The sequence below is a fragment of the Pristiophorus japonicus genome, unplaced genomic scaffold (assembly GCF_044704955.1).
Source record: "Pristiophorus japonicus isolate sPriJap1 unplaced genomic scaffold, sPriJap1.hap1 HAP1_SCAFFOLD_1012, whole genome shotgun sequence".
Classification (NCBI taxonomy): Eukaryota; Metazoa; Chordata; class Chondrichthyes; family Pristiophoridae; genus Pristiophorus; species Pristiophorus japonicus.
In genome coordinates, this window is record NW_027250663.1 from 18,165 (window position 1) to 44,256 (window position 26,092).

The 26,092-nt window shown below is 56.4% G+C and overlaps 1 protein-coding gene across 1 annotated transcript in view; it reads left to right on the plus strand.

Annotated features, from left to right (window-relative positions):
• Nucleotides 1-9,839: 9,839 nt before the first annotated feature.
• The window catches only part of megf8 (multiple EGF-like-domains 8), a gene marked incomplete at its 5' end in the record, with an annotated part of 57,102 nt that continues 40,849 nt past the window's right edge, over nucleotides 9,840-26,092 (plus strand). Inside the window, 7 exons of the mRNA XM_070869913.1 lie at nucleotides 9,840-10,040; nucleotides 10,968-11,198; nucleotides 11,285-11,403; nucleotides 11,901-12,032; nucleotides 13,469-13,582; nucleotides 15,354-15,602; nucleotides 25,422-25,606. Coding sequence (XP_070726014.1) covers nucleotides 9,840-10,040; nucleotides 10,968-11,198; nucleotides 11,285-11,403; nucleotides 11,901-12,032; nucleotides 13,469-13,582; nucleotides 15,354-15,602; nucleotides 25,422-25,606 — 1,231 coding nt within the window. The remainder of the gene's footprint in view (nucleotides 10,041-10,967; nucleotides 11,199-11,284; nucleotides 11,404-11,900; nucleotides 12,033-13,468; nucleotides 13,583-15,353; nucleotides 15,603-25,421; nucleotides 25,607-26,092) is intronic.

The following is a 26,092-nucleotide window of genomic DNA, read 5'->3' on the forward strand; positions in this document are numbered from 1 at the left end:
AATGAGTGGGGTCTGGGCTGAGGGGGGTTGGGGGATGAGTGGGGTCTGGGCTGTGGGGGGTTGGGGGATGAGTGCGGTCTGGGCTGTGGGGGGTTGGGGGATGAGTGGGGTCTGGGCTGTGAGGGGGTTGGGGGAGAGTGCAGTCTGGGCTGTGGGGGGGTTGGGGGATGAGTGGGGTCTGGGCTGTGGGGGGTTGGGGGATGAGTGCAATCTGGGCTGTGGGGGGTTGGGGGATGAGTGGGGTCTGGGCTGTGGGGGGGTTGGGGGATGAGTGCGGTCTGGGCTGTGGGGGGGTTGGGGGATGAGTGCAGTCTGGGCTATGGGGGGTTGGGGAGAGTGCAGTCTGGGCTGTGGGGGGTTGGGGGAGAGTGCAGTCTGGGCTGTGGGGGGTTGGGGGAGAGTGCAGTCTGGGCTGTGGGGGGTTGGGGGAGAGTGCAGTCTGGGCTGTGGGGGGTTGGGGGAGAGTGCAGTCTGGGCTGTGGGGGGTTGGGGGATGAGTGCAGTCTGGGCTGTGGGGGGTTGGGGGAGAGTGCAGTCTGGGCTGTGGGTGGGTTGGGGGATGAGTGGGGTCTGGGCTGTGGGGGGTTGGGGGAGAGTGCAGTCTGGGATGTGGGGGGGTTGGGGGAGAGTGCAGTCTGGGCTGTGGGGGGTTGGGGGATGAGTGCGGTCTGGGCTGTGGGGGGTTGGGGGATGAGTGGGGTCTGGGCTGTGGGGGGGGTTGGGGGAGAGTGCGGTCTGGGCTGTGGGGGGTTGGGGGATGAGTGGGGTCTGGGTTGGGGGAGAGTGCAGTCTGGGCTGTGGGGGGTTGGGGGAGAGTGCAGTCTGGGCTGTGGGGGGGTTGGGGGAAGAGTGCGGTCTGGGCTGTGGGGGGGTTGGGGGAGAGTGCAGTCTGGGCTGTGGGGGGGTTGGGGGGATGAGTGGGGTCTGGGCTGTGGGGGGGTTGGGGGATGAGTGGGGTCTGGGCTGAGGGGGGTTGGGGGATGAGTGGGGTCTGGGCTGTGGGGGGGTTGGGGGATAAGTGGAGTCTGGGCTGTGGGGGGTTGGGGGATGAGTGGGGTCTGGGCTGTGGGGGGTTGGGGGATGAGTGGGGTCTGGGCTGTGGGGGGTTGGGGAATGAGTGGGGTCTGGGCTGAGGGGGGTTGGGGGATGAGTGGGGTCTGGGCTGTGGGAGGTTGGGGGATGAGTGCGGTCTGGGCTGTGGGGGGTTGGGGGATGAGTGGGGTCTGGGCTGTGAGGGGGTTGGGGGAGAGTGCAGTCTGGGCTGTGGGGGGGTTGGGGGATGAGTGGGGTCTGGGCTGTGGGGGCGTTGGGGGAGAGTGCGGTCTGGGCTGTGGGGGGGTTGGGGGAGAGTGCAGTCTGGGCTGTTGGGGGGTTGGTGGTTGAGTGCGGTCTGGGCTGTGGGGGTTGGGGGATGAGTGCGGTCTGGGCTGTGGGGGGGTTTGGGGAGAGTGCGGTCTGGGCTGTGGGGGGTTGGGGGATGAGTGGGGTCTGGGCTGTGGGGGGGTTGGGGGAGAGTGCGGTCTGGGCTTTGGGAGGTTGGGGGATGAGTGCGGTCTGGGCTGTGGGGGGGTTGGGGGATGAGTGCGGTCTGGGCTGTGGGGGGTTTGGGGGATGAGTGCAGTCTGGGCTGTGGGGGTTGGGGGATGAGTGCGGTCTGGGCTGTGGGGGGTTGGGGGATGAGTGGGGTCTGGGCTGTGTGGGGGTTGGGGGATGAGCGCAGTCTGGGCTGTGGGGGGGTTGGGGGATGAGCGCAGTCTGGGCTGTGGGGGGGTTGGGGGATGAGTGGGGTCTGGGCTGTGGGGGGGTTGGGGGATGAGTGCGGTCTGGGCTGTGGGGGGTTGGGGGATGAGTGGGGTCTGGGCTGTGGTGGGGTTGGGGGATGAGTGCGGTCTGGGCTGTGGGGGGGTTTGGGGGATGAGTGCGGTCTGGGCTGTGGGGGGGTTGGGGGAGAGTGCGGTCTGGGCTGTGGGGGGTTGGGGGATGAGTGGGGTCTGGGCTGTGGGGGGGGTTGGGGGAGAGTGCGGTCTGGGCTGTGGGGGGTTGGGGGATGAGTGCGGTCTGGGCTGTGGGGGGTTGGGGGATGAGTGGGGTCTGGGCTGTGGGGGGGGTTGGGGGAGAGTGCGGTCTGGGCTGTGGGGGGTTGGGGGATGAGTGGGGTCTGGGTTGGGGGAGAGTGCAGTCTGGGCTGTGGGGGGTTGGGGGAGAGTGCAGTCTGGGCTGTGGGGGGGTTGGGGGAAGAGTGCGGTCTGGGCTGTGGGGGGGTTGGGGGAGAGTGCAGTCTGGGCTGTGGGGGGGTTGGGGGGATGAGTGGGGTCTGGGCTGTGGGGGGGTTGGGGGATGAGTGGGGTCTGGGCTGAGGGGGGTTGGGGGATGAGTGGGGTCTGGGCTGTGGGGGGGTTGGGGGATAAGTGGAGTCTGGGCTGTGGGGGGTTGGGGGATGGTTGGGGGATGAGTGGGGTCTGGGCTGTGGGGGGTTGGGGAATGAGTGGGGTCTGGGCTGAGGGGGGTTGGGGGATGAGTGGGGTCTGGGCTGTGGGGGGTTGGGGGATGAGTGCGGTCTGGGCTGTGGGGGGTTGGGGGATGAGTGGGGTCTGGGCTGTGAGGGGGTTGGGGGAGAGTGCAGTCTGGGCTGTGGGGGGGTTGGGGGATGAGTGGGGTCTGGGCTGTGGGGGGTTGGGGGATGAGTGCAATCTGGGCTGTGGGGGGTTGGGGGATGAGTGGGGTCTGGGCTGTGGGGGGGTTGGGGGATGAGTGCGGTCTGGGCTGTGGGGGGGTTGGGGGATGAGTGCAGTCTGGGCTATGGGGGGTTGGGGAGAGTGCAGTCTGGGCTGTGGGGGGTTGGGGGAGAGTGCAGTCTGGGCTGTGGGGGGTTGGGGGAGAGTGCAGTCTGGGCTGTGGGGGGTTGGGGGAGAGTGCAGTCTGGGCTGTGGGGGGTTGGGGGAGAGTGCAGTCTGGGCTGTGGGGGGTTGGGGGATGAGTGCAGTCTGGGCTGTGGGGGGTTGGGGGAGAGTGCAGTCTGGGCTGTGGGTGGGTTGGGGGATGAGTGGGGTCTGGGCTGTGGGGGGTTGGGGGAGAGTGCAGTCTGGGATGTGGGGGGGTTGGGGGAGAGTGCAGTCTGGGCTGTGGGGGGTTGGGGGATGAGTGCGGTCTGGGCTGTGGGGGGTTGGGGGATGAGTGGGGTCTGGGCTGTGGGGGGGGTTGGGGGAGAGTGCGGTCTGGGCTGTGGGGGGTTGGGGGATGAGTGGGGTCTGGGTTGGGGGAGAGTGCAGTCTGGGCTGTGGGGGGTTGGGGGAGAGTGCAGTCTGGGCTGTGGGGGGGTTGGGGGAAGAGTGCGGTCTGGGCTGTGGGGGGGTTGGGGGAGAGTGCAGTCTGGGCTGTGGGGGGGTTGGGGGGATGAGTGGGGTCTGGGCTGTGGTGGGGTTGGGGGATGAGTGCGGTCTGGGCTGTGGGGGGGTTTGGGGGATGAGTGCGGTCTGGGCTGTGGGGGGGTTGGGGGAGAGTGCGGTCTGGGCTGTGGGGGGTTGGGGGATGAGTGGGGTCTGGGCTGTGGGGGGGGTTGGGGGAGAGTGCGGTCTGGGCTGTGGGGGGTTGGGGGATGAGTGCGGTCTGGGCTGTGGGGGGTTGGGGGATGAGTGGGGTCTGGGCTGTGGGGGGGGTTGGGGGAGAGTGCGGTCTGGGCTGTGGGGGGTTGGGGGATGAGTGGGGTCTGGGTTGGGGGAGAGTGCAGTCTGGGCTGTGGGGGGTTGGGGGAGAGTGCAGTCTGGGCTGTGGGGGGGTTGGGGGAAGAGTGCGGTCTGGGCTGTGGGGGGGTTGGGGGAGAGTGCAGTCTGGGCTGTGGGGGGGTTGGGGGGATGAGTGGGGTCTGGGCTGTGGGGGGGTTGGGGGATGAGTGGGGTCTGGGCTGAGGGGGGTTGGGGGATGAGTGGGGTCTGGGCTGTGGGGGGGTTGGGGGATAAGTGGAGTCTGGGCTGTGGGGGGTTGGGGGATGGTTGGGGGATGAGTGGGGTCTGGGCTGTGGGGGGTTGGGGAATGAGTGGGGTCTGGGCTGAGGGGGGTTGGGGGATGAGTGGGGTCTGGGCTGTGGGGGGTTGGGGGATGAGTGCGGTCTGGGCTGTGGGGGGTTGGGGGATGAGTGGGGTCTGGGCTGTGAGGGGGTTGGGGGAGAGTGCAGTCTGGGCTGTGGGGGGGTTGGGGGATGAGTGGGGTCTGGGCTGTGGGGGGTTGGGGGATGAGTGCAATCTGGGCTGTGGGGGGTTGGGGGATGAGTGGGGTCTGGGCTGTGGGGGGGTTGGGGGATGAGTGCGGTCTGGGCTGTGGGGGGGTTGGGGGATGAGTGCAGTCTGGGCTATGGGGGGTTGGGGAGAGTGCAGTCTGGGCTGTGGGGGGTTGGGGGAGAGTGCAGTCTGGGCTGTGGGGGGTTGGGGGAGAGTGCAGTCTGGGCTGTGGGGGGTTGGGGGAGAGTGCAGTCTGGGCTGTGGGGGGTTGGGGGAGAGTGCAGTCTGGGCTGTGGGGGGTTGGGGGATGAGTGCAGTCTGGGCTGTGGGGGGTTGGGGGAGAGTGCAGTCTGGGCTGTGGGTGGGTTGGGGGATGAGTGGGGTCTGGGCTGTGGGGGGTTGGGGGAGAGTGCAGTCTGGGATGTGGGGGGGTTGGGGGAGAGTGCAGTCTGGGCTGTGGGGGGTTGGGGGATGAGTGCGGTCTGGGCTGTGGGGGGTTGGGGGATGAGTGGGGTCTGGGCTGTGGGGGGGGTTGGGGGAGAGTGCGGTCTGGGCTGTGGGGGGTTGGGGGATGAGTGGGGTCTGGGTTGGGGGAGAGTGCAGTCTGGGCTGTGGGGGGTTGGGGGAGAGTGCAGTCTGGGCTGTGGGGGGGTTGGGGGAAGAGTGCGGTCTGGGCTGTGGGGGGGTTGGGGGAGAGTGCAGTCTGGGCTGTGGGGGGGTTGGGGGGATGAGTGGGGTCTGGGCTGTGGGGGGGTTGGGGGATGAGTGGGGTCTGGGCTGAGGGGGGTTGGGGGATGAGTGGGGTCTGGGCTGTGGGGGGGTTGGGGGATAAGTGGAGTCTGGGCTGTGGGGGGTTGGGGGATGAGTGGGGTCTGGGCTGTGGGGGGTTGGGGGATGAGTGGGGTCTGGGCTGTGGGGGGTTGGGGAATGAGTGGGGTCTGGGCTGAGGGGGGTTGGGGGATGAGTGGGGTCTGGGCTGTGGGGGGTTGGGGGATGAGTGCGGTCTGGGCTGTGGGGGGTTGGGGGATGAGTGGGGTCTGGGCTGTGAGGGGGTTGGGGGAGAGTGCAGTCTGGGCTGTGGGGGGGTTGGGGGATGAGTGCAGTCTGGGCTATGGGGGGTTGGGGAGAGTGCAGTCTGGGCTGTGGGGGGTTGGGGGAGAGTGCAGTCTGGGCTGTGGGGGGTTGGGGGAGAGTGCAGTCTGGGCTGTGGGGGGTTGGGGGAGAGTGCAGTCTGGGCTGTGGGGGGTTGGGGGAGAGTGCAGTCTGGGCTGTGGGGGGTTGGGGGATGAGTGCAGTCTGGGCTGTGGGGGGTTGGGGGAGAGTGCAGTCTGGGCTGTGGGTGGGTTGGGGGATGAGTGGGGTCTGGGCTGTGGGGGGTTGGGGGAGAGTGCAGTCTGGGATGTGGGGGGGTTGGGGGAGAGTGCAGTCTGGGCTGTGGGGGGGTTGGGAGATGATTGCGGTCTGGGCTGTGGGGGGTTGGGGAATGAGTGCAGTCTGGGCTGTGTGGGGGTTGGGGGAGAGTGCAGTCTGGGCTGAGTGGGGTCTGGGCTGTGGGGGGGTTTGGGGATGAGTGCGGTCTGGGCTGTGGGGGGTTGGGGGATGAGTGGGGTCTGGGCAGTGGGGGGGTTGGGGGATGAGTGCAGTCTGGGCTGTGGGGGGGTTGGGGGAGAGAGCATTCTGGGCTGTGGGGGGTTGGGGGAGAGAGCATTCTGGGCTGTGGGGGGTTGGGGGAGAGTGCGGTCTGGGCTGTGGGGGGTTGGGGGAGACTGCAGTCTGGGCTGTGGGGGTTTGTGGGATGAGTGGGGTCTGGGCTGTGGGGGGGTTGGGGGAGAGTGCAGTCTGGGCTGTGGGGGGGTTGGGGGAAGAGTGCGGTCTGGGCTGTGGGGGGGTTGGGGGAGAGTGCAGTCTGGGCTGTGGGGGTGTTGGGGGGATGAGTGGGGTCTGGGCTGTGGGGGGGTTGGGGGTTGAGTGCGGTCTGGGCTGTGGGGGGGTTGGGGGGATGAGTGCGGTCTGGGCTGTGGGGGGGTTGGGCGATGAGCGCAGTCTGGGCTGTGGGGGGGTTGGGGCATGAGCGCAGTCTGGGCTGTGGGGGGGTTGGGGGAGAGTGCAGTCTGGGCTGTGGGGGGTTGGGGGAGAGTGCAGTCTGGGCTGTGGAGGGGTTGGGGGAAGAGTGCGGTCTGGGCTGTGGGGGGGTTGGGGGAGAGTGCAGTCTGGGCTGTGGGGGGGTTGGGGGGATGAGTGGGGTCTGGGCTGTGGGGGGGTTGGGGGATGAGTGGGGTCTGGGCTGAGGGGGGTTGGGGGATGAGTGATGTCTGGGCTGTGGGGGGGTTGGGGGATAAGTGGAGTCTGGGCTGTGGGGGGTTGGGGGATGAGTGGGGTCTGGGCTGTGGGGGGTTGGGGGATGAGTGGGGTCTGGGCTGTGGGGGGTTGGGGAATGAGTGGGGTCTGGGCTGAGGGGGGTTGGGGGATGAGTGGGGTCTGGGCTGTGGGGGGTTGGGGGATGAGTGCGGTCTGGGCTGTGGGGGGTTGGGGGATGAGTGGGGTCTGGGCTGTGAGGGGGTTGGGGGAGAGTGCAGTCTGGGCTGTGGGGGGGTTGGGGGATGAGTGGGGTCTGGGCTGTGGGGGGTTGGGGGATGAGTGCAATCTGGGCTGTGGGGGGTTGGGGTAAGAGTGCAGTCTGGGCTGTGGGGGGTTGGGGGATGAGTGGGGTCTGGGCTGTGGGGGGTTGGGGGATGAGTGCGGTCTGGGCTGTGGGGGGTTGGGGGAGAGTGCAGTCTGGGCTGTGGGGGGGTTGGGGGAGAGTGCAGTCTGGGCTGTGAGGGGGTTGGGGGAGAGTGCAGTCTGGGCTATGGGGGGTTGGGGAGAGTGCAGTCTGGGCTGTGGGGGGTTGGGGGATGAGTGCGGTCTGGGCTGTGGGGGGTTGGGGGAGAGTGCAGTCTGGGCTGTGGGGGGTTGGGGGATGAGTGCGGTCTGGGCTGTGGGGGGGTTGGGGGATGAGTGCAGTCTGGGCTATGGGGGGTTGGGGAGAGTGCAGTCTGGGCTGTGGGGGGTTGGGGGAGAGTGCAGTCTGGGCTGTGGGGGGTTGGGGGAGAGTGCAGTCTGGGCTGTGGGGGGTTGGGGGAGAGTGCAGTCTGGGCTGTGGGGGGTTGGGGGAGAGTGCAGTCTGGGCTGTGGGGGGTTGGGGGATGAGTGCAGTCTGGGCTGTGGGGGGTTGGGGGATGAGTGCAGTCTGGGCTGTGGGGGGTTGGGGGAGAGTGCAGTCTGGGCTGTGGGGGGGTTGGGGGATGAGTGGGGTCTGGGCTGTGGGGGGTTGGGGGAGAGTGCAGTCTGGGATGTGGGGGGGTTGGGGGAGAGTGCAGTCTGGGCTGTGGGGGGTTGGGGGAGAGTGCAGTCTGGGCTGTGGGGGGTTGGGGGAGAGTGCAGTCTGGGCTGTGGGGGGTTGGGGGAGAGTGCAGTCTGGGCTGTGGGGGGGTTGGGGGATGAGTGGGGTCTGGGCTGTGGGGGGTTGGGGGAGAGTGCAGTCTGGGATGTGGGGGGGTTGGGGGATGAGTGCGGTCTGGGCTGTGTGGGGGTTGGGGGAGAGTGCAGTCTGGGCTGTGTGGGGGTTGGGGGAGAGTGCAGTCTGGGCTGTGGGGGGTTGGGGGATGAGTGGGGTCTGGGCTGTGGGGGGGTTTGGGGATGAGTGCGGTCTGGGCTGTGGGGGGTTGGGGGATGAGTGGGGTCTGGGCAGTGGTGGGGTTGGGGGATGAGTGCAGTCTGGGCTGTGGGGGGGTTGGGGGATGAGTGCGGTCTGGGCTGTGGGGGGTTGGGGGATGAGTGGGGTCTGGGCAGTGGTGGGGTTGGGGGATGAGTGCAGTCTGGGCTGTGGGGGGGTTGGGGGAGAGAGCATTCTGGGCTTGGGGGGTTGGGGGAGAGAGCATTCTGGGCTGTGGGGTGTTGGGGGAGAGTGCGGTCTGGGCTGTGGGGGGTTGGGGGAGACTGCAGTCTGGGCTGTGGGGGTTTGTGGGATGAGTGGGGTCTGGGCTGTGGGGGGGTTGGGGGAGAGTGCAGTCTGGGCTGTGGGGGGGTTGGGGGAAGAGTGCGGTCTGGGCTGTGGGGGGGTTGGGGGAGAGTGCAGTCTGGGCTGTGGGGGGGTTGGGGGATGAGTGGGGTCTGGGCTGTGGGGGGGTTGGGGGATGAGTGCGGTCTGGGCTGTGGGGGGGTTGGGGGAGAGTGCAGTCTGGGCTGTGGGGGGGTTGGGGGAGAGTGCAGTCTGGGCTGTGGGGGGGTTGGGGGATGAGTGGGGTCTGGGCTGTGGGGGGGTTGAGGGAGAGTGCAGTCTGGGCTGTGGGGGGGTTGGGGGAAGAGTGCGGTCTGGGCTGTGGGGGGGTTGGGGGAGAGTGCAGTCTGGGCTGTGGGGGGGTTGGGGGATGAGTGCGGTCTGGGCTGTGGGGGGGTTGGGGGATGAGTGCGGTCTGGGCTGTGGGGGGGTTGGGGGATGAGTGGGGTCTGGGCTGTGGGGGCTGGGGGATGAGTGGGGTCTGGGCTGTGGGGGCTGGGGGATGAGTGGGGTCTGGGCTGTGGGGGGGTTGGGGGATGAATGCGGTCTGGGCTGTGGGGGGTTGGGGGATGGGTGGGGTCTGGGCTGTGGGGGGTTGGGGGATGAGTGCAGTCTGGGCTGTGGGGGGGTTGGTGGAGAGTGCAGTCTGGGCTGTGGGGGGGTTGGGGGAGACTGTAGTCTGGGCTGTGGGGGGGTTGGGGGAGAGTGCAGTCTGGGCTGTGGGGGGGTTGGGGGAGACTGCAGTCTGGGCTGTGGGGGGGTTGGGGGAGACTGAAGTCTGGGCTGTGGGGGGGTTGGGGGAGAGTGCAGTCTGGGCTGTGGGGGGGTTGGGGGATGAGTGGGGTCTGGGCTGTGGGGGGGTTGGGGTATGAGTGTGGTCTGGGCTGTGGGGGGGTTGGGGGATGAGTGCGGTCTGGGCTGTGGGGGGGTTGGGGGATGAGTGCGGTCTGGGCTGTGGGGGGGTTGGGGGATGAGTGGGGTCTGGGCTGTGCGGGTGTTGTGGGTTGAGTGGGGTCTGGGCTGTGGGGGGTTGGGGGATGAGTGTGGTCTGGGCTGTGGGGGGTAGGGGGATGATTGCGGTCTGGGCTGTGGGGGGTTGGGGGAGAGTGCAGTCTGGGCTGTAGGGGGTTGGGGGATGAGTGCGGTCTGGGCTGCTCTGGGTTGGGGGAGAGCAGTCTGGGCTGTGGGGGGTTGGGGGAGAGTGCAGTCTGGGCTGTGGGGGGGTTGGGGGATGAGTGGGGTCTGGGCTGTGGGGGAGTTGGGGGATGACTGGGGTCTGGGCTTTGGGGGGGTTGGGGGATGAGTGCGGTCTGGGCTGTGGGGGGTTGGGGGATGAGTGGGGTCTGGGCTGTGGGGGGATTGGGGGATGAGTGCGGTCTGGGCTGTGGGCGGGTTGGGGGAGAATGCAGTCTGGGCTGTGGGGGGTTGGGGGATGAGTGCGGTCTGGGCTGTGGTGGGGGGGTGGTGGGGGGAGAGTGCGGTCTGGGCTGTGGGGGGGCGGGGGTCTGGACTGCGGGAGGGTGGAGAGGAAGAGTGCGGTCTGGGCTGCTCGTGTAACTTCTCCGTGTGCCCTTCCATGTGGGCAGGAGGAGGTTGGACACTGGGCTGGTCAACCTGAAAAGGAGACACGACTCCTGCAGAGAAACAGTGGGGACCGGCTTTTCCCGAACCTGGAGCGTGGGAACAAGTACACCATCTGGCTGGAGGGCTCGCTGAACAACTCTGGCAACGGCCAGACCAGTGAGATGACGCTGACGTGGGAACGGTCTAACATTGTCGACACTTCAGTGAGTACTGGTTTACTGCTGGCATTCCTGGCCACAGAACAGCCTGTGTACTGGCTATCAGTGCTGCTGGGAAGGTGTGCGAGTGTGACTGGGCAGAGAGGGAGTGTGTCTCTGCTCCTATGTCTCCTCGTGCATGTGTGTGTGGCTGCATATGTGTGGCTGCGTGCTGCATGTTTGCATACGTGGATTAGGGGATGGAGTATAAAAGCAGGGAAGTCTTGCTACAGCTATACAGGGTATTGGTGAGGCCACACCTGGAGTACTGCGTGCAATTTTGGTTTCCATATTTACGAAAGGATATACTTGCTTTGGAGGCAGTTCAGAGAAGGTTCACTCGGTTGATTCCGGGGATGAGGGGGTTGACATATGAGGAAAACTTGAGGAGGTTGGGCCTCTACTCATTGGAATTCAGAAGAATGAGAGGTGATCTTATCGAAACGTATAAGATTATGAAAGGTCTTGACAAGGTGGATGCAGAGAGGATGTTTCCACTGATGGGGGAGACTCGAACCAGGGGGCATAATCATAGAATAAGGGGCCACCCATTTAAAACTGAGATGAGAAGGAATTTCTTCTCTCAGAGGGTTGTAAATCTGTGGAATTTGTTGCCTCAGAGAGCTGTGGAAGCTGGGATATTGAATATATTTAAGACAGAAATAGACAGTTTCTTAACCTATAAGGGAGTCCAGGATTATGGGGAGTGGGTGGGAAGTGGACCTGAGTCTATGATCAGATCAGCCAAGATTCTATTAAATGGTGGAGCAGGCTCAAGGGGCCTTATGGCCAACTCCTGCTCCTAATTCTTAAGTTCTTATGTGTCTGCACTGCATGTTTGCGTGTGGATGCGTGCTGCATGTTTGCGATTTTGTTTATAGAACTGACTGATTTTCCCTGTGAATAAAACTGAATTAATTTTATTTCTTTCAGGAAATCTCCTTCCACTTCCTGGAGCCGTTGCGATCGGAGGACTGCGATTCCTACCACTCCTGCCTCGCGTGCCTTGCTGACCAGGGCTGTGGTTGGTGCTCCAACACCAGCACTTGTCACCAGCGGGCCTCGGGCATGGACAGCCAGTGTGGGAGGGGCTTACATCTTGTCTTGTCTCCTGGCAACTGCGTGCAGTGCAGCGAGTACACAGACTGCCACTTATGCAGCACGGTGAGGCCCGACTGAACGTGACACGCCACCGCACAGCCTCCGAGCACCAGAAATCCGCTCACCTTGTGTTCTTGTCCCTTCTCCAGGACCCGTACTGTGAGTGGCAGGTCAACGTCAACCGGAAGGGGGATTTCCAGTGCAACCGGCGAGGGAGATCGTCCAGTGGCATCCGCTCCCCAGCCAGCTGCTCCAAACCCTGCCACCAGTGAGTCACAGTGCTGGAAACACTGCACAGACGATGAGGCGGGGTGGGGGGGGGGTACAGGCGGGTGGGGGGGTGAGGGGTCGCGCCCCGGGGCGGGGGGGGTGAGGGGTCGTGCCCCGGGGCGGGGGGGGGTGAGGGGTCGTGCCCTGGGGCGGGGGGGGTGAGGGGTCGCGCCCCAGGGACGGGGGCGTGAGGGGTCGCGCCCCGGGGGCGGGGGGGTGAGGGGTCGCGCCGCGGGGGGGTGAGGGGTCGTGCCCCAGGGGGCGGGGGGTTGAGGGGTCGCGCCCCGGGGGGGGTGAGGGGGCGCGCCCCGGGGCGGGGGCGGTGAGGGGTCGCGCCCCAGGGTCTTGTGTCCATCCCAGTGGTGTTACAGCGTTGGGTGTTCAGTGTATGTGGGTTGGGTAATGTGCTGGTTCTTGCTCCTCCGCTGCCCCCTCGAGCTGCTGTGAGCCGCTCTTCCTGCTGTGTCGGTGACCGAGTTGCGTTTGTGTTGACAGGCAGTTGACGTGTCAGGAATGCCTCAACAATTCCAGCCAGTGTGCCTGGTGTCAGTCCACAGCAACCTGCTTCCTCTTCACCTCGTACCTCGCCAAATATCCGTCCGGGGAGTGTCGCGACTGGTACGACAGGTAAGGCCCCTCACTCTGACGCTGCCTGCAGTCTCGAGCCGAAAGCCTCTTGCCCCTTGCTTCATCTCCCTGACTCTCCTCTGCACTCTCTCCAGGACCATGACCTCCTTCCGAAAGAAAGGTGCCCAAAAATGGATCCTAACTAGTGGCTTGCATCACCTCTGTGCCTCGCTACACCAAGCCCCTGTTTATAAAACCTAAGATCCCAGATGCTCCTTGACAGTTTCATCAATCTATTCTCCCACCTTTGATGATCTGTGGATCTAGTTCTCAAGGATGTTCTTGCTATTGAGGGAGTGCAGCGAAGGTTCACCAGACTGATTCCCGGGATGGCTGGACTGACATATGAGGAGAGACTGGGTCGACTGGGCCTGTATTCACTGGAGTTTAGAAGGATGAGAGGGGATCTCATAGAAACATAAAATTCTGATGGGATTGGACAGGTTAGATGCGGGAAGAATGTTCCCGATGTTGGGGAAGTCCAGAACCAGGGGCCAAAGTCTTAGGATAAAGGGTAGGACAATTAGGACTGAGATGAGGGGAAACTTCTTCACTCAGAGTTGTTAACCTGTTGAATTCCCTACCACAGAGAGTTGTTGATGCCAGTTCATTGGATATATTCAAGAGAGAGTTAGATGTGGCCCTTACGGCTAAAGGGATCAAGGGGTATGGAGAGAAAGCAGGAAAGGGGTACTGAGGTGAATGATCAGCCATGATCTTATTGAATGGTGGTGCAGGCTCGAAGGGCTGAATGGCCTACTCCTGCACCTATTTTCTATGTTTCAACTCCACTGCTGCTCCTGCAGCGTCACCATTTAGGGAATGTTTTGTCCACCTCCCAATAAACATCTTATTGCAGTGAATCACCTTCTGATGTCTGTGCCGTCTGCAAATGTTGAGATTGTGCCCCTAAACCCAAGTGCAGATCATTTCTATACATTGAGAAGAGCAGTTGTCCCAAACTTACCCCAACGATACCTCTCTGTGCACCCCTTCAACCTGAAAAGCATCCATGACCCACTCTACCCGTGCGCTCTCTGCCCTTTAACTAGCTCCCGAGCCATGCTTCCACATTCCCTTTAGTATCAGGAGCCTCAGTTTTAGCAATCAATATAATATCGTCACGAATAAATCCAATCGGGAATTCAGGAGAAACTTCTTTATCCTGAGACTGATGAGAATCTGAAGAGAGAGTGTGTACACTCTGTATATGGGCTGTGTCCCAATGGGGAGACAGTGTACACTCTGTACATGGGCTGTGTACCCGTGAGGAGACAGTGTACACTCTGTACATGGGCTGCGTTCAGTGGGGAGACAGTGTACACTCTGTACATGGGCTGTGTACCCGTAGGGAGACAGTGTACACTCTGTACATGCTGCACTGTCTCTGGTGATGGCCGAATAATTTTAAGCCTGTTACTGTGTCCTATTTGCAGCATTCACTCGGTGAGCCAGTGCATGGATTGCTCGCGTTTCCTGACTTGCAAAGACTGTCTGCAAAACTTCGAGTGTGGATGGTGTGGGAACTCCGACAATCCCACCATCGGCAGGTAACGGTCGGGAGTCCGACACTGGATGGCTTGGTGGGACAGCGAGGGGCTGAATACATGTCTGTGAGATTCGCGGTGTCTGATGTCTTTCTGTCCGTGTGTGTGTGTGTGTGTGATTAGTGGTGTCTGTCTGATACATGTCTGTGATTAGAGGTGTCTGGTGAGGTGTCTGGTCCCGTGTCTGTGATTAGAGGTGTCTGGTACTGTGTCTGTGATTACAGGTGTCTGGTCCCGTGTCTGTGATTAGAGGTGTCTGGTACTGTGTCTGTGATTAGAGGTGTCTGGTCCCGTGTCTGTGATTCGAGGTGTCTGGTCCCATGTCTGTGATTAGAGGTGTCTGGTCCCGTGTCTGTGATTAGAGGTGTCTGGTCCCGTGTCTGTGATTAGAGGTGTCTGGTCCCGTGTCTGTGATTAGAGGTGTCTGGTACCGTGTTTGTGATTAGAGGTGTCTGGTCATGTGTCTGTGATTAGAGGTGTCTGGTGTCTGTCTGGTGCATGTCTGTGTGATTGGCGGTGTCTGTCTGGTGCGTGTCTGTGATTGGCGGAGACTGGTGCGTGTCTGTGATTGGCGGAGACTGGTGCGTGTCTGTGATTGGCGGAGACTGGTGCGTGTCTGTGATTGGCGGAGACTGGTGCGTGTCTGTGATTGGCGGAGACTGGTGCGTGTCTGTGATTGGCGGAGACTGGTGCGTGTCTGTGATTGGCGGAGACTGGTGCGTGTCTGTGATTGGCGGAGACTGGTGCGTGTCTGTGATTGGCGGAGACTGGTGCGTGTCTGTGATTGGCGGAGACTGGTGCGTGTCTGTGATTGGCGGAGACTGGTGCGTGTCTGTGATTGGCGGAGACTGGTGCGTGTCTGTGATTGGCGGAGACTGGTGCGTGTCTGTGATTGGCGGAGACTGGTGCGTGTCTGTGATTGGCGGAGACTGGTGCGTGTCTGTGATTGGCGGAGACTGGTGCGTGTCTGTGATTGGCGGAGACTGGTGCGTGTCTGTGATTGGCGGAGACTGGTGCGTGTCTGTGATTGGCGGAGACTGGTGCGTGTCTGTGATTGGCGGAGACTGGTGCGTGTCTGTGATTGGCGGAGACTGGTGCGTGTCTGTGATTGGCGGAGACTGGTGCGTGTCTGTGATTGGCGGAGACTGGTGCGTGTCTGTGATTGGCGGAGACTGGTGCGTGTCTGTGATTGGCGGAGACTGGTGCGTGTCTGTGATTGGCGGAGACTGGTGCGTGTCTGTGATTGGCGGAGACTGGTGCGTGTCTGTGATTGGCGGAGACTGGTGCGTGTCTGTGATTGGCGGAGACTGGTGCGTGTCTGTGATTGGCGGAGACCGGTGCGTGTCTGTGATTGACGGAGACTGTCTGGTGCGTGTCTGTGATTGGCGGTGTCTGTCTGGTGCGTGTCTGTGTGATTGGCGGTGTCTGTCTGGTGCGTGTCTGTGTGATTGGCGGTGTCTGGTGCGTGTCTGTGATTGCCGGTGTCTGTCTGGTGCGTGTCTGTGTGATTGCCGGTGTCTGGTGCGTGTCTGTGTGATTGGCGGTGTCTGTCCGGTGCGTGTCTGTGATTGGCGGAGTCTGTCTGGTGCGTGACTGTGATTGGCGGTGTGTATCTGTGATTGGCGGAGACTGTCTGGTGCGTGTCTGTGATTGGCGGAGTCTGTCTGGTGTGTGTCTGGTGCGTGTCTGTGATTGGCGGAGTCTGACTGGTACATGTCTGTGATTGGCGGAGACTATCTGGTGCCAGTCTGATGTGCCTGCTCCTGTTTTCCAGGTGTTTGGCCGGGGATTTCTCCACTCTCCGAGGGTTTGAGAACTGCTCTGCTGGGCTGGTGGGTCTGTACAATCTGTCGCTCAGTGAGCCGGCCAGCTGGTCCTACGGGGTCTGTCCGGACATCGACGAGTGTCGGCTCCAAATGGACAACTGCCACCCATTCGCCACCTGCGAGAACACCTTTGAATCCTTCGAGTGCCACTGTGACCGAGGCTACGCTGGGGATGGGAGCTCGTACTGCAACAAGACGTGAGTCTGGGGAGGTGGGGTGGACGGGGGGTGGGGTGCGGGAGTTTGTCCAGCACCTTTCACCACCTCAGAACGTCGCAAAGAGCTTTGCAGTCAATGATGGACTTTTGAGGTGCAGTCACCGTTAACCGAGTACTTGCACATTAGAGGGAGCAACATGCCGCGGCCCGGCCCGGACCGGACATCGGCGTGGTCCCGGCCTGCAAGACCATCAGCGGGCCGGGGCCATTCGAGGGAGCAACGTGCAGTGGCATACCACTGCAGGGAGCGACGCTGCGAAGAGGGCTACTGGATTTGACCGCCCAAATCCAGGTTGGTGATTGGAGCGTGGGCAGGTACAGCAGGACGGGGAGGTAGGGGCGAAGGAGCGGCGAGAGTTCGTGGAGGGATGTGACCGGGGCCCAGGAGAGGCGAGAGTTCGGGGCTCAGGGGCAGCACGGGCCCAGCCCACACTGCGACATGTGTGCGTGCGAGGCCCGTGCAGCAGAGCTGGTCTCCAGTCGTCCTGGTTAACCCTTGCCACTGGACCAAGACCGAGCTCTGTCAAGCCCGTGTGGTGGCTGGTGTGCAATGGTCACCACACGTTAAAAAAATCCACCCACAGGCATCTTCCACCCTTCAATATGCAGTTCAGGATCTGGAATATTAGGTCCTTCATTGAAACACCTGTGAACTCCTCCCTATTTGGCGTGGATGCAAGTCATCCTCGTTTCGAGGGACTGTCGACGATGACTTGCACAATAGGAGGAGGAAGTACCACCGATGTTTGTGTCATATCCTATCACTGCTGTAGATGGCAGCATCGCACCGTTCTCACTGGGATGTGTTTAATGCAGAAAGCTAACAGCCGAGAAATCGCCTGGATCTGATGGCCTAGATATATCCTGGGTTTTAAAAGAGGTGGCTGCGGAGATAGAAACTGAAGGGTTCAATTGTAAAATGGGTGCATGGCCAGAGAGACCTGGGGGTGTACGTGCACAAATTGTTGGAAGGTGGCAGGGCAGGTTGAGAAAGCGGTTAAAAAGGTATACGAATCCTGGGCTTTATAAATAGAGACATTTTGAGTACAAAAGCAAGGATATTATGATAAACCTGTATAAAACACTGGAGCATTGTGTCCAATTCTGGGCACTGCACTTTAGGAAGGATGTGAAGGCCTCAGAGAGTGCAGAAAAGATTGACCAGAATGGTTCCAGTATGACTGCAGAAGCTGGGCTGCTTCTCCTTTGAGCAGAGAAGGTTGAGAGGAGATTTGATCGAGGTGCTCAAAATCATGAGGGGTCGAGACAGAGCAGATCGAGAGAAACTGTTCCCATTGGTGGAAGGGTCGAGAACCAGAGGGCACAGATTTAAGGTGATTGGCAAAAGCACCAAAGGCGACACCAGGAAAAACGTTTTTACGCAGCGAGTGGTTCGGATCTCGAATTCACTGCCCGAAGGCAGATTCTATCGTGGCTTTCATAAGGGAATTGGATAAGTTCGTGAAGGAAAACAAATCACAGGGCTCCGGGGAAAGGGCGGTGGGGTGGGACTGGCTGAACTGCTCTTGCAGACAGCCGGCACGGGCTCGAATGGCCTCTTTCTGTGCTTTCTGTGATTCGACAGTGGATTCATTGGTTGTGATCGTCCAGAAATCCCTACATTCTCGAATGGTCCCCGTGGTTTGGAAGGAATTCTAGAAAGGAGGAGAGTGAAATCGTGGAACGACAGGCCAGTTAGCCTGACAGCAGTCGTCCGGAAATGCTGGAACCCATCATTAAGGAAGTGGTAACAGGGCACTTCAAAAATCATATGACTGGGCAGAGTTAACGCAGTTTTATGAAAGGGAAATTGTGTTTGACAGCTGTATTGGAGTCTTTTTTTGAGGTTGTAACTTGCAGGGGAGATAAGGGGGACCCAGTGGATGTGTGTTTGGATTTACAAAGGCAGTCGACAAGAGACTGGCCCAGAAATCCTGGCCTCCCTGGGTCCATACGGAGTGTGTAAAGACACGGGAGGGCGTCGCAAAAGCCGGTTTTCAGCGCACAATGTGCATGCACGGAAAACTGGCTTTTCCGATCATCGTCCACATCTCCACATCCAGGACATTCGCAGGGGCAAGGTTGCGTTATTTACCCATATCTTGCCCAGCAGATGTCCTGAAAACTCTTGCGCGTGACAAAAGGAGGCGCTTGGCCTACTTTTACAGGCATAAGAGTTTTAAATTACACAAAAACATAAAGTAAAATTTTAAAAATACATTTCATTGTTAAAAACCCTCCCCACTACAATAAGTTTATTTCAAACCATAATTTAAAAAACTTTTTAAAAAAATCAGAAAATATATATTTTTTATAACATATAAATTACTTTAATTTAAATTAATAAAAAATATGAGGTGTATTTTTTCTATTTTTCTATTCGTGTTTTGGGTGTTTGGGGGGGTTTCTCAATCATCATAATGGGAACTCCAGCTTATGGAGTTCCCATTATTATGACTGAGTATATACTTGAGCTGGATTGGCTGCCCAGACCCATGTGACTCCAGCTCCAGCCCTGAGCACGTCCTGATATGCACGCACTGCGACGTGCGGTCACTGGAGGCCTCAGGACTGGGAACTCGGGTGGGCGCAGCAGGAACAGGTGCTCATCTTTTTAAAGTTTTTTTACCCGATCGCCCGCAGGAAGCAGCCGACCGGGATTTCGAGGCCATAGTTCCACAAGATTGAGGCTCTTGGGATTGGGGGTAATATATTGGCTTGGATTGAGTATTGGTGCACGGACAGAAAAGAGAGATTAGGAATAAAAAGGTCATTTTCAGGTTGGCAGGCTGTTACTAGTGGGGAGCCACAAGGATCAATGCTGGGGCCTCAGCTATTTACAATCGATAAAAATGATTTAGTTGAAGGCACCGACTGCAATGTATCCAAGTTTGCTGGCGACACAAAGCTAGGTGGAAAAGTAAGCTGTGAGGAGGGCACACAGAGGCTGCAAAGGGATATGGACAGGTTCAGTGAGTGGGCAATAAGGTGGTGACAGATGTGGAGTATAATGTGGGGAAGTGTGAAATGATCCACTTTGGTAAGAAGAATAGAAAAGCAGAATTTTTATTTAACAGATGAGATTATTAAATGTTGGTGTTCAGAGCAACCTGGGTGTCCTTGTACACCAATCACGGAAAGTTAACATGCAGGTTCAGCAAGTAATTAGGAAAGCAATTAGCTTTTATTGCAAGGGGGTTGGAGTGTAAGAGTAAGGAAGCCTTGCTGCAATTATACAGGGCCCTGGTGAGACCACACCTGGAGTATTGTGCACAGTTTTGGTCTCCTTACATAAGGAAGGATAGGATATACTTGCCTTAGAGCGAGTGCAATGAATGTTCACCAGATGAGAGGGTTGCCCACAAGGAGAGATTGAGCAGACTAGGCCTATACTCTCTGGAGTTTAGAAGAATGAGAGATGATCTCATTGAAATGTATAAAATTCTTCGAGGGCTTAATGGGAAGATGCTGAGAGGGTGTTTCCCCCGTGTTAGATCTCTTAATTTCCAATGAAATACGAACTCCGATGGTAGTTTTAACTTTTTAATCTTGACAGAGAGTAACAAGCTGCTGGCTGATTGCCAGTTTCATTGTCTTACTGAGACACATGGTCAAAATGGCTGTATTTTATACCTGGATCAATTTACAGAAAAGAACTCGCCTTCTTTGACCTTATTGGCTCAATTGAAAGTCTTTTAACGTTTTAATTGGCTCGCTACCCAAGGTCCGAAAATGTCAAATTGATTGATGAGTTAATGCAACATGCCGAACTGCATGTAGCAGCCTTGACTTGGGGGTCTGTGAATTTTCACAGTCTGTCTAAATGAGCCTGTTTGAATACTCTATCAATCCCCCCTTTGATTCTTTCACAAACTGAATCATAAAACATCAGCTATCACTGGTTAAACATTCTACAAAATAATTTCATACATGTTAATAGAGTTTCCTTCTAAAATGTGTTGATGTGTTTCGCCACATGTCCAGACCAGTAGCTTCCACACAAATTTACACCAACCCGAGTTCCATCGTGGCCACAATGGAAGTCTGGTTTTAGTAGGTTAATTAACCTTATTCCAATTTAATCCAAATCAATATCTTAATTCAACCAGTAAACAACCTTCTCTTAAGCATAACATACCCCTGTGCCACGTACAGACGGTCTGCTGGGACCTGCAAGGTGTCTCACCTGCGGGACAGCAGCTACAGCCACCTGGTCGCAACAACATTTAATCAACATAAACAAACAATATAAAAGTAAAACAATTACAACAAATAGAATTAAACCTTCCACCAATGAAGTTCCTATTGAACCTAGCCAATCAGTGGCTCCGCTCCACAAAGTGAATGATGGGGGTTGCTTAAGTTTTTCTACCTCCTTTTGGATATGCTCCGCTAAGTGGGTCATTTCTTCGGAGCTATCTGGGATATATGTGCAACACTCAGTTCCGAGTTGGGTGCAAGTACCTCCCTTTTCAGCCAGGATGTAATCAAGGGCCAGTCTATTCTGTAGGGCTACTGTGCGGATTGCGACCATTTCTGCATTGATTTTAACTAGGGCCTCTGAGATATCATTGGCTACTCGTTCCACAACGGATGCCATGTTAATGGATTCCCTTGCCAGTCTGGCGGTCCCATACCCAGGGATCAGAATGGCAAAGAACCTCTCTGTTTCTGTGATAGCTCTCTTAGGACGGTGTAAATGTTCCGACAGTGACTTTATATGATACATATAAGGCACAATGTAGGCTAAATGTTATAATTCCGGGAGCAGTTACTATACCCCATATTTTGGCCTCCTTTGATGTTTCTAATCAGACAGACCGATTCCCCCGGTCTTCCTATTCCCGTTGTATTAGTGATAACAAAAAATGGGGGCCGTTTGGAATTATTGTAGCACGGTTGGTATCCCCCATCAAAGGTAGTCAGATTGTAACCTGCTGACTTCCATTTACGTGCCCAGTTTTCCGTATCCTGAAACGCATTGCCTGTTTTGTTTTGATTAATTATCCACTCAGCCATTTCCGAGATATTCAAGGGAACTGGCCTCAAGGGAATCCCTCCCTTTGAGTGAATAGGAATATGCGCACACACCCAACAACTAGAAATGTTACCTTGTTTGGCATAAATGTATGACATATATAAAAAGGTATTTACATGTAATTCCCTTGCTACCCTACTATTTCCCTTTGGTGCAGAGGGTCGGCTAGTAAGAAGTAGGCCTATGCCGAGAATACCTACAATCAATAATACAGTAAATTTATACATTTCGCAAAATGTAATTGTCCTTATTAGATTTCAGCTTCAGTTACGGGTGCTCGTTTAACGTGTGAAGCGTGGATCCAGGCTTTCTTTCCTTGGACTTTAACAGCTGCCTGGGTGGTCAATAATACTTGATAAGGTCCCTCCCACTTGGCACCCAAAGGTTCTTTATGCAACTTTTTCACATACACCCAGACTCCCGGGATGATGTCGTGTTCTCCTTCGGGTGGATTACCCCAAGCTGCCAATACCTGTCGGGAAACAGAACTCATAGCATTGGTTAAGTTCTGACAGTATGATAACAAAGTGTCACTCATTAAGTGAACATCAACTTTCCGTAAATCGATAGTTCCTGGCAGCGACATGGGTCTTCCTGTTATAATTTCAAATGGGCTTCGACCTGTAGTTCTGTTCGGGGTTGTCCTAATGCTACATAGCACTATTGGTAGTGCCTGGGGCCATGGTGTTCCTTCAATTCTTCTTTCTTCAAAGTTTTAATTGACCATGTCACCCGACCATCCTCAAAATGCAACTATGAATCTACTTGGATTAGAACGTCCATTCCCAAAAGGGGTTGATCTACTGGGCCTATCCAGACCGGCGTGGTTAGTTCATGTGGACCCAGCCCTATAAGTACCGGTGCTGTCCTTTTAATTTCCATTTTATGGCCCCCAACTCCACAGGCTGTACGTGCCATCCAATGGCATAAAGTCTCCATATTGTAGGGGTAAGCATGTTAATTCCGCCCGTGTCTAAAAGACAGTCCACATCCTTATCGCCCACCCTCACAGTTATATATTAGTGCGAGGAGGGGGTCCAGGGTGGGCTCTAATCGTTTTTTGCTATCCCAAGTAACTCCTTCTGTTGTTGTATTGTTAGTCGCTTAAATGCTTCTATGAGGTCGTTATCTTGTGACAAGCCTGGTTTGTTGGCTGAATTGTATCCCTGGCTGCGTCCTCTTCCCCAGCCACAATCTTGCTGTTTTGCCCTGCACGTCTTGGCCCAGTGACCTTCTTTCCCACAATAATGACATTTTCCGGGTAATTTTCCTAATAACTGTTTGTCGGAATCCTGGGATTTCCATCCCATAGCCTGAACAGCTCGGACTTTAGCTCCCATATCCCGATCTAATTGGTTACATCGATCCACCAATGCTGCAAAAGTAGTTCCTCTACCTTCCCAGTCCGGTAACACTACCTTAAGCATTTTGGACAGTTCTGGCTTTAGACCTGCCACGAAAGCTGCTTTCAGGGGTCCAAACACTTGTTCATCCATTTCCTCATCCGTATTATTCATACCCGAATGTTCTAGCCACATGCATCTAAACCACTCGTCATACTCCAGGACCTCCTCTGTTCCTTTCTGTTGGCAGGCTGCAATTTTTCCCCAGTCTGTCTTAGCTGGACTGAAGGCTTGCAGCCAGTGTTTAATCGCCTCCCATCCTGCGTCTAATTCTTGCTCATTCTGCCCCAAAGCTTCATCTACCTTGTCGTACAATTTTCTTCCTTGTGTTTTTGGCACCATTATGGTCAAAATTTGCACTCCATCCCAGGGATGAAGTTGATATATATTTCTTAAGCGGTCCAATTGGTCCCACGTTTTTACTCCCCCTTTCTTTGGATTGGGCAATTCCTTGGACCATTTATCAATTTTCTCTGGGTCTGCCGGATCATGAACTAAGTATTCTTCGTACACCCTTCTCTTTGTTTTTTTGGTTCCGCCCTCATCCGCAGTCTCTTCTGATTTGACTACAACTCGTCTTTTTTTAAACGGGGCAAAGCGCATCCCTAATTCGTTATCCTCCGACACTGGATTGTCGGAGGATTCGGAATCCGTATCTATTCCTCAGTCGTGTCTTCGGGTTTGCGCTTTTAATTTATCAAAACATGGGTACCCTGGGAATTGATCAATACATTTTCCTTTTCCTATTACTGTCTCTTGACCTAATGATTTTTTCCATTCTTTAATTTCACCTTTAAGATCTTTAACTTCCACTTCCAGCTTTTCAAGTTCAAGCTTTTTCTGTTGCAGCTGTGCACAAACTGCTTGCAATTGATCCTTTTTACTGGTCAGTTCTCGATCATGTTGGGAACGCATTATAATTTCATTCCGCTTTCGGATCTGGCCCATAACCGCTAGGGACCATCTAGTTCGGTCTTTATTTTTCATACGGGTCGTTTTTCCCCAGACCCTTTTAATCTCGTCCAAGGACCATTGTCCTTTAGAGGTTCCGTACTTTTGTTCGATCTTAATACAGGTTTTAGATAAGTTGAATTGTTGCTCTATGTATTCTTTCAACTGTTCGAGAATTAAATCTAAAGAAACTTCAGGTGGTGCCTGCCCAACTTTAACAGTTGTAGGCAATTCTTTGTTCTTATCTCCTGCTGCCATTATACTGAGTTCTTTACTGGGGTCTCGAGTCGTAGGCCTGCTAGCCGATTAATTAACTAACACACCGCCTAAGTTTAGACGTTTATGGGACCTCGAGCCGACTACCAACCGGAGGGTTCGCAAACCGGAGGCTTTCGGAATCGCGTAGGAGGAGAGGCGAATTTAGACTTTTGACCGAGGACTTTTTTTAAAAAGAGGAGTCCTTCCCTCAATATGTAGGTCCGATGTCCAAAATTCAGTTTCTTTCCTCAGTGACCCTGCTCGCAGCACCAAAATTGTTAGATCTCTTAATTTCCAATGAAATACGAACTCCGATGGTAGTTTTAACTTTTTAATCTTGGCAGAGAGTAACAAGCTGCTGGCTGATTGCCAGTTTCTTTGTCTTACTGAGACACATGGTCAAAATGGCTGTATTTTATACCTGGATCAATTTACAGAAAAGAACTCGCCTTCTTTGACCTTATTGGCTCAATTGAAAGTCTTTTAACGTTTTAATTGGCTCGCTACCCAAGGTCTGAAAATGTCAAGTTGATTGATGAGTTAATGCAACATGCCGAACTGCATGTAGCAGCCTTGACTTGGGGGTCTGTGAATTTTCATAGTCTGTCTAAATGAGCCTGTTTGAATACTCTATCACCCCGGGCTGGGGAATCGAGAACCAAGGGTCACAGACTCAGGATAAGTCGGCCATTGAGGACTGAGACGAGCAGAAATGTCTTTACTCAGAGGGGGGTGAATCTTTGAAATTCTCTGCCCCAGAGGGCTGTGGAGGCTCAGTCGTTGTGTATATTTAAGACACAGCTTGGTAGATTTATGGGCACTAAGGGAATCAAGAGATATGGGGCAGGATAGTCGAGTTGAGGTAGAAGATCAGCCATGATCTTCTGAATGGCAGAGCAGGCTCGAGGGGCCGAATGGCCGACTCCTGCTCCTATTTCTTACGTTCTTTTGTAAAGCTGTTCTGCAAAGTTATAAACATCACACCCAAGCACAATGATAGACATAGACACATTGGCTCCTAACCAGCTCTAATTCTTCCGCAAACCCTTCGCTGCTGCTGAAATTGCATCAACCTGACACCTCCCCCTTACTGAGCAATCCCCCGCGGCCTGCGAACCACCCTGGATTCAACTCCACCACACACAACACATTCTCACAGTACACGGCTTGTGTTGGTGAGCTGTTCTGGTACTCACGGGTCTCTCTCTGCTTCACTCCGGTGTTACAGTGACTGTATACACGGCTTGTGTTGGTGAGCTGTTCTGGTACTCACGGGTCTCTCTGCCTGCTTCACTCCGGTGTTACAGTGACTGTATACACGGCTTGTGTTGGTGAGCTGTTCTGGTACTCACAGGTCTCTCTCTGCTTCACTCAGGTGTTACAATGACGTATACACGGCTTGTGTTGGTGAACTGTTCTGATACTCACAGGTCTCTCTCTGCTTCACTCCGGTGTTACAATGACTGTATACACGGCTTGTGTTGGTGAACTGTTCTGGTACTCACGGGTCTCTCTCTGCTTCACTCCGGTGTTACAATGATGTATACACGGCTTGTGTTGGTGAACTGTTCTGGTACTCACGGGTCTCTCTCTGCTTCACTCCGGTGTTACAATGATGTATACACGGCTTGTGTTGGTGAGCTGTTCTGGTACTCACGGGTCTCTCTCTGCTTCACTCCGGTGTTACAATGACTGTATACACGGCTTGTGTTGGTGAACTGTTCTGGTACTCACTGGTCTCTCTCTGCTTCACTCCGGTGTTACAATGACTGTATACACGGCTTGTGTTGGTGAACTGTTCTGATACTCACGGGTCTCTCTGCCTGCTTCACTCCGGTGTTACAATGACTGTATACACGGCTTGTGTTGGTGAGCTGTTCTGATACTCACGGGTCTCTCTGCCTGCTTCACTCCGGTGTTACAATGACGTATACACGGCTTGTGTTGGTGAACTGTTCTGGTACTCACGGGTCTCTCTCTGCTTCACTCCGGTGTTACAATGACTGTATACACGGCTTGTGTTGGTGAACTGTTCTGGTACTCACTGGTCTCTCTCTGCTTCACTCCGGTGTTACAATGACTGTATACACGGCTTGTGTTGGTGAACTGTTCTGGTACTCACGGGTCTCTCTCTGCCTGCTTCACTCAGGTGTTACAATGACTGCACACACGGCTGGTGCACCGGGCCCCCTGACTACTCCTGCACCTGTGACCTGGGCTGGACCTCTGACGCACTCGCCTTCAATCAGACCGGCGTCGAGTGCGATGTCGATTGTGGCTGTAACTTTCACAGCACCTGTCTCACCGGGATCGGCAGCTGTGACCAGTGCCAAGGTAAGGGTTGGATAACTGTCCCAGTCCCCAGCCCACAATAGTGGTGCAATGGTGCCATTATAAAGGGAGTGCCTGAACACACACACTGTGCGTGGATGTTCACAAGTCTTTGAGGGTGGACGGACAAATTGCGAAGGCTGTTAAAAATACAGACAGGATCCTTGACTTTATAAACCGAGGCCAGTCATCCTCACGCCGGTGGGGGAACTTTTAGAGACATTAATCCAGGACAAAATTAATTGGCATTTGGAAAAGTATGAGCTAATAAATGGTCAGCATGGATTTGTTCATGGTAAATCGTTTTTGACTAAATTGATCAAGTTCTTTGATGAAGTAGCGGAGTGTGTTGATGAGGGTTGATGTGATAAAGTATCACATAATAGACGTGTTAGCAAAATTAAAGCCCATCGGAGTAAAGATACAAAGCTGTCTCAGGGACAGAGAGCAGAGAGTAGTGGTGAAGGGTTGTTTTTCAGACTGGAGGAA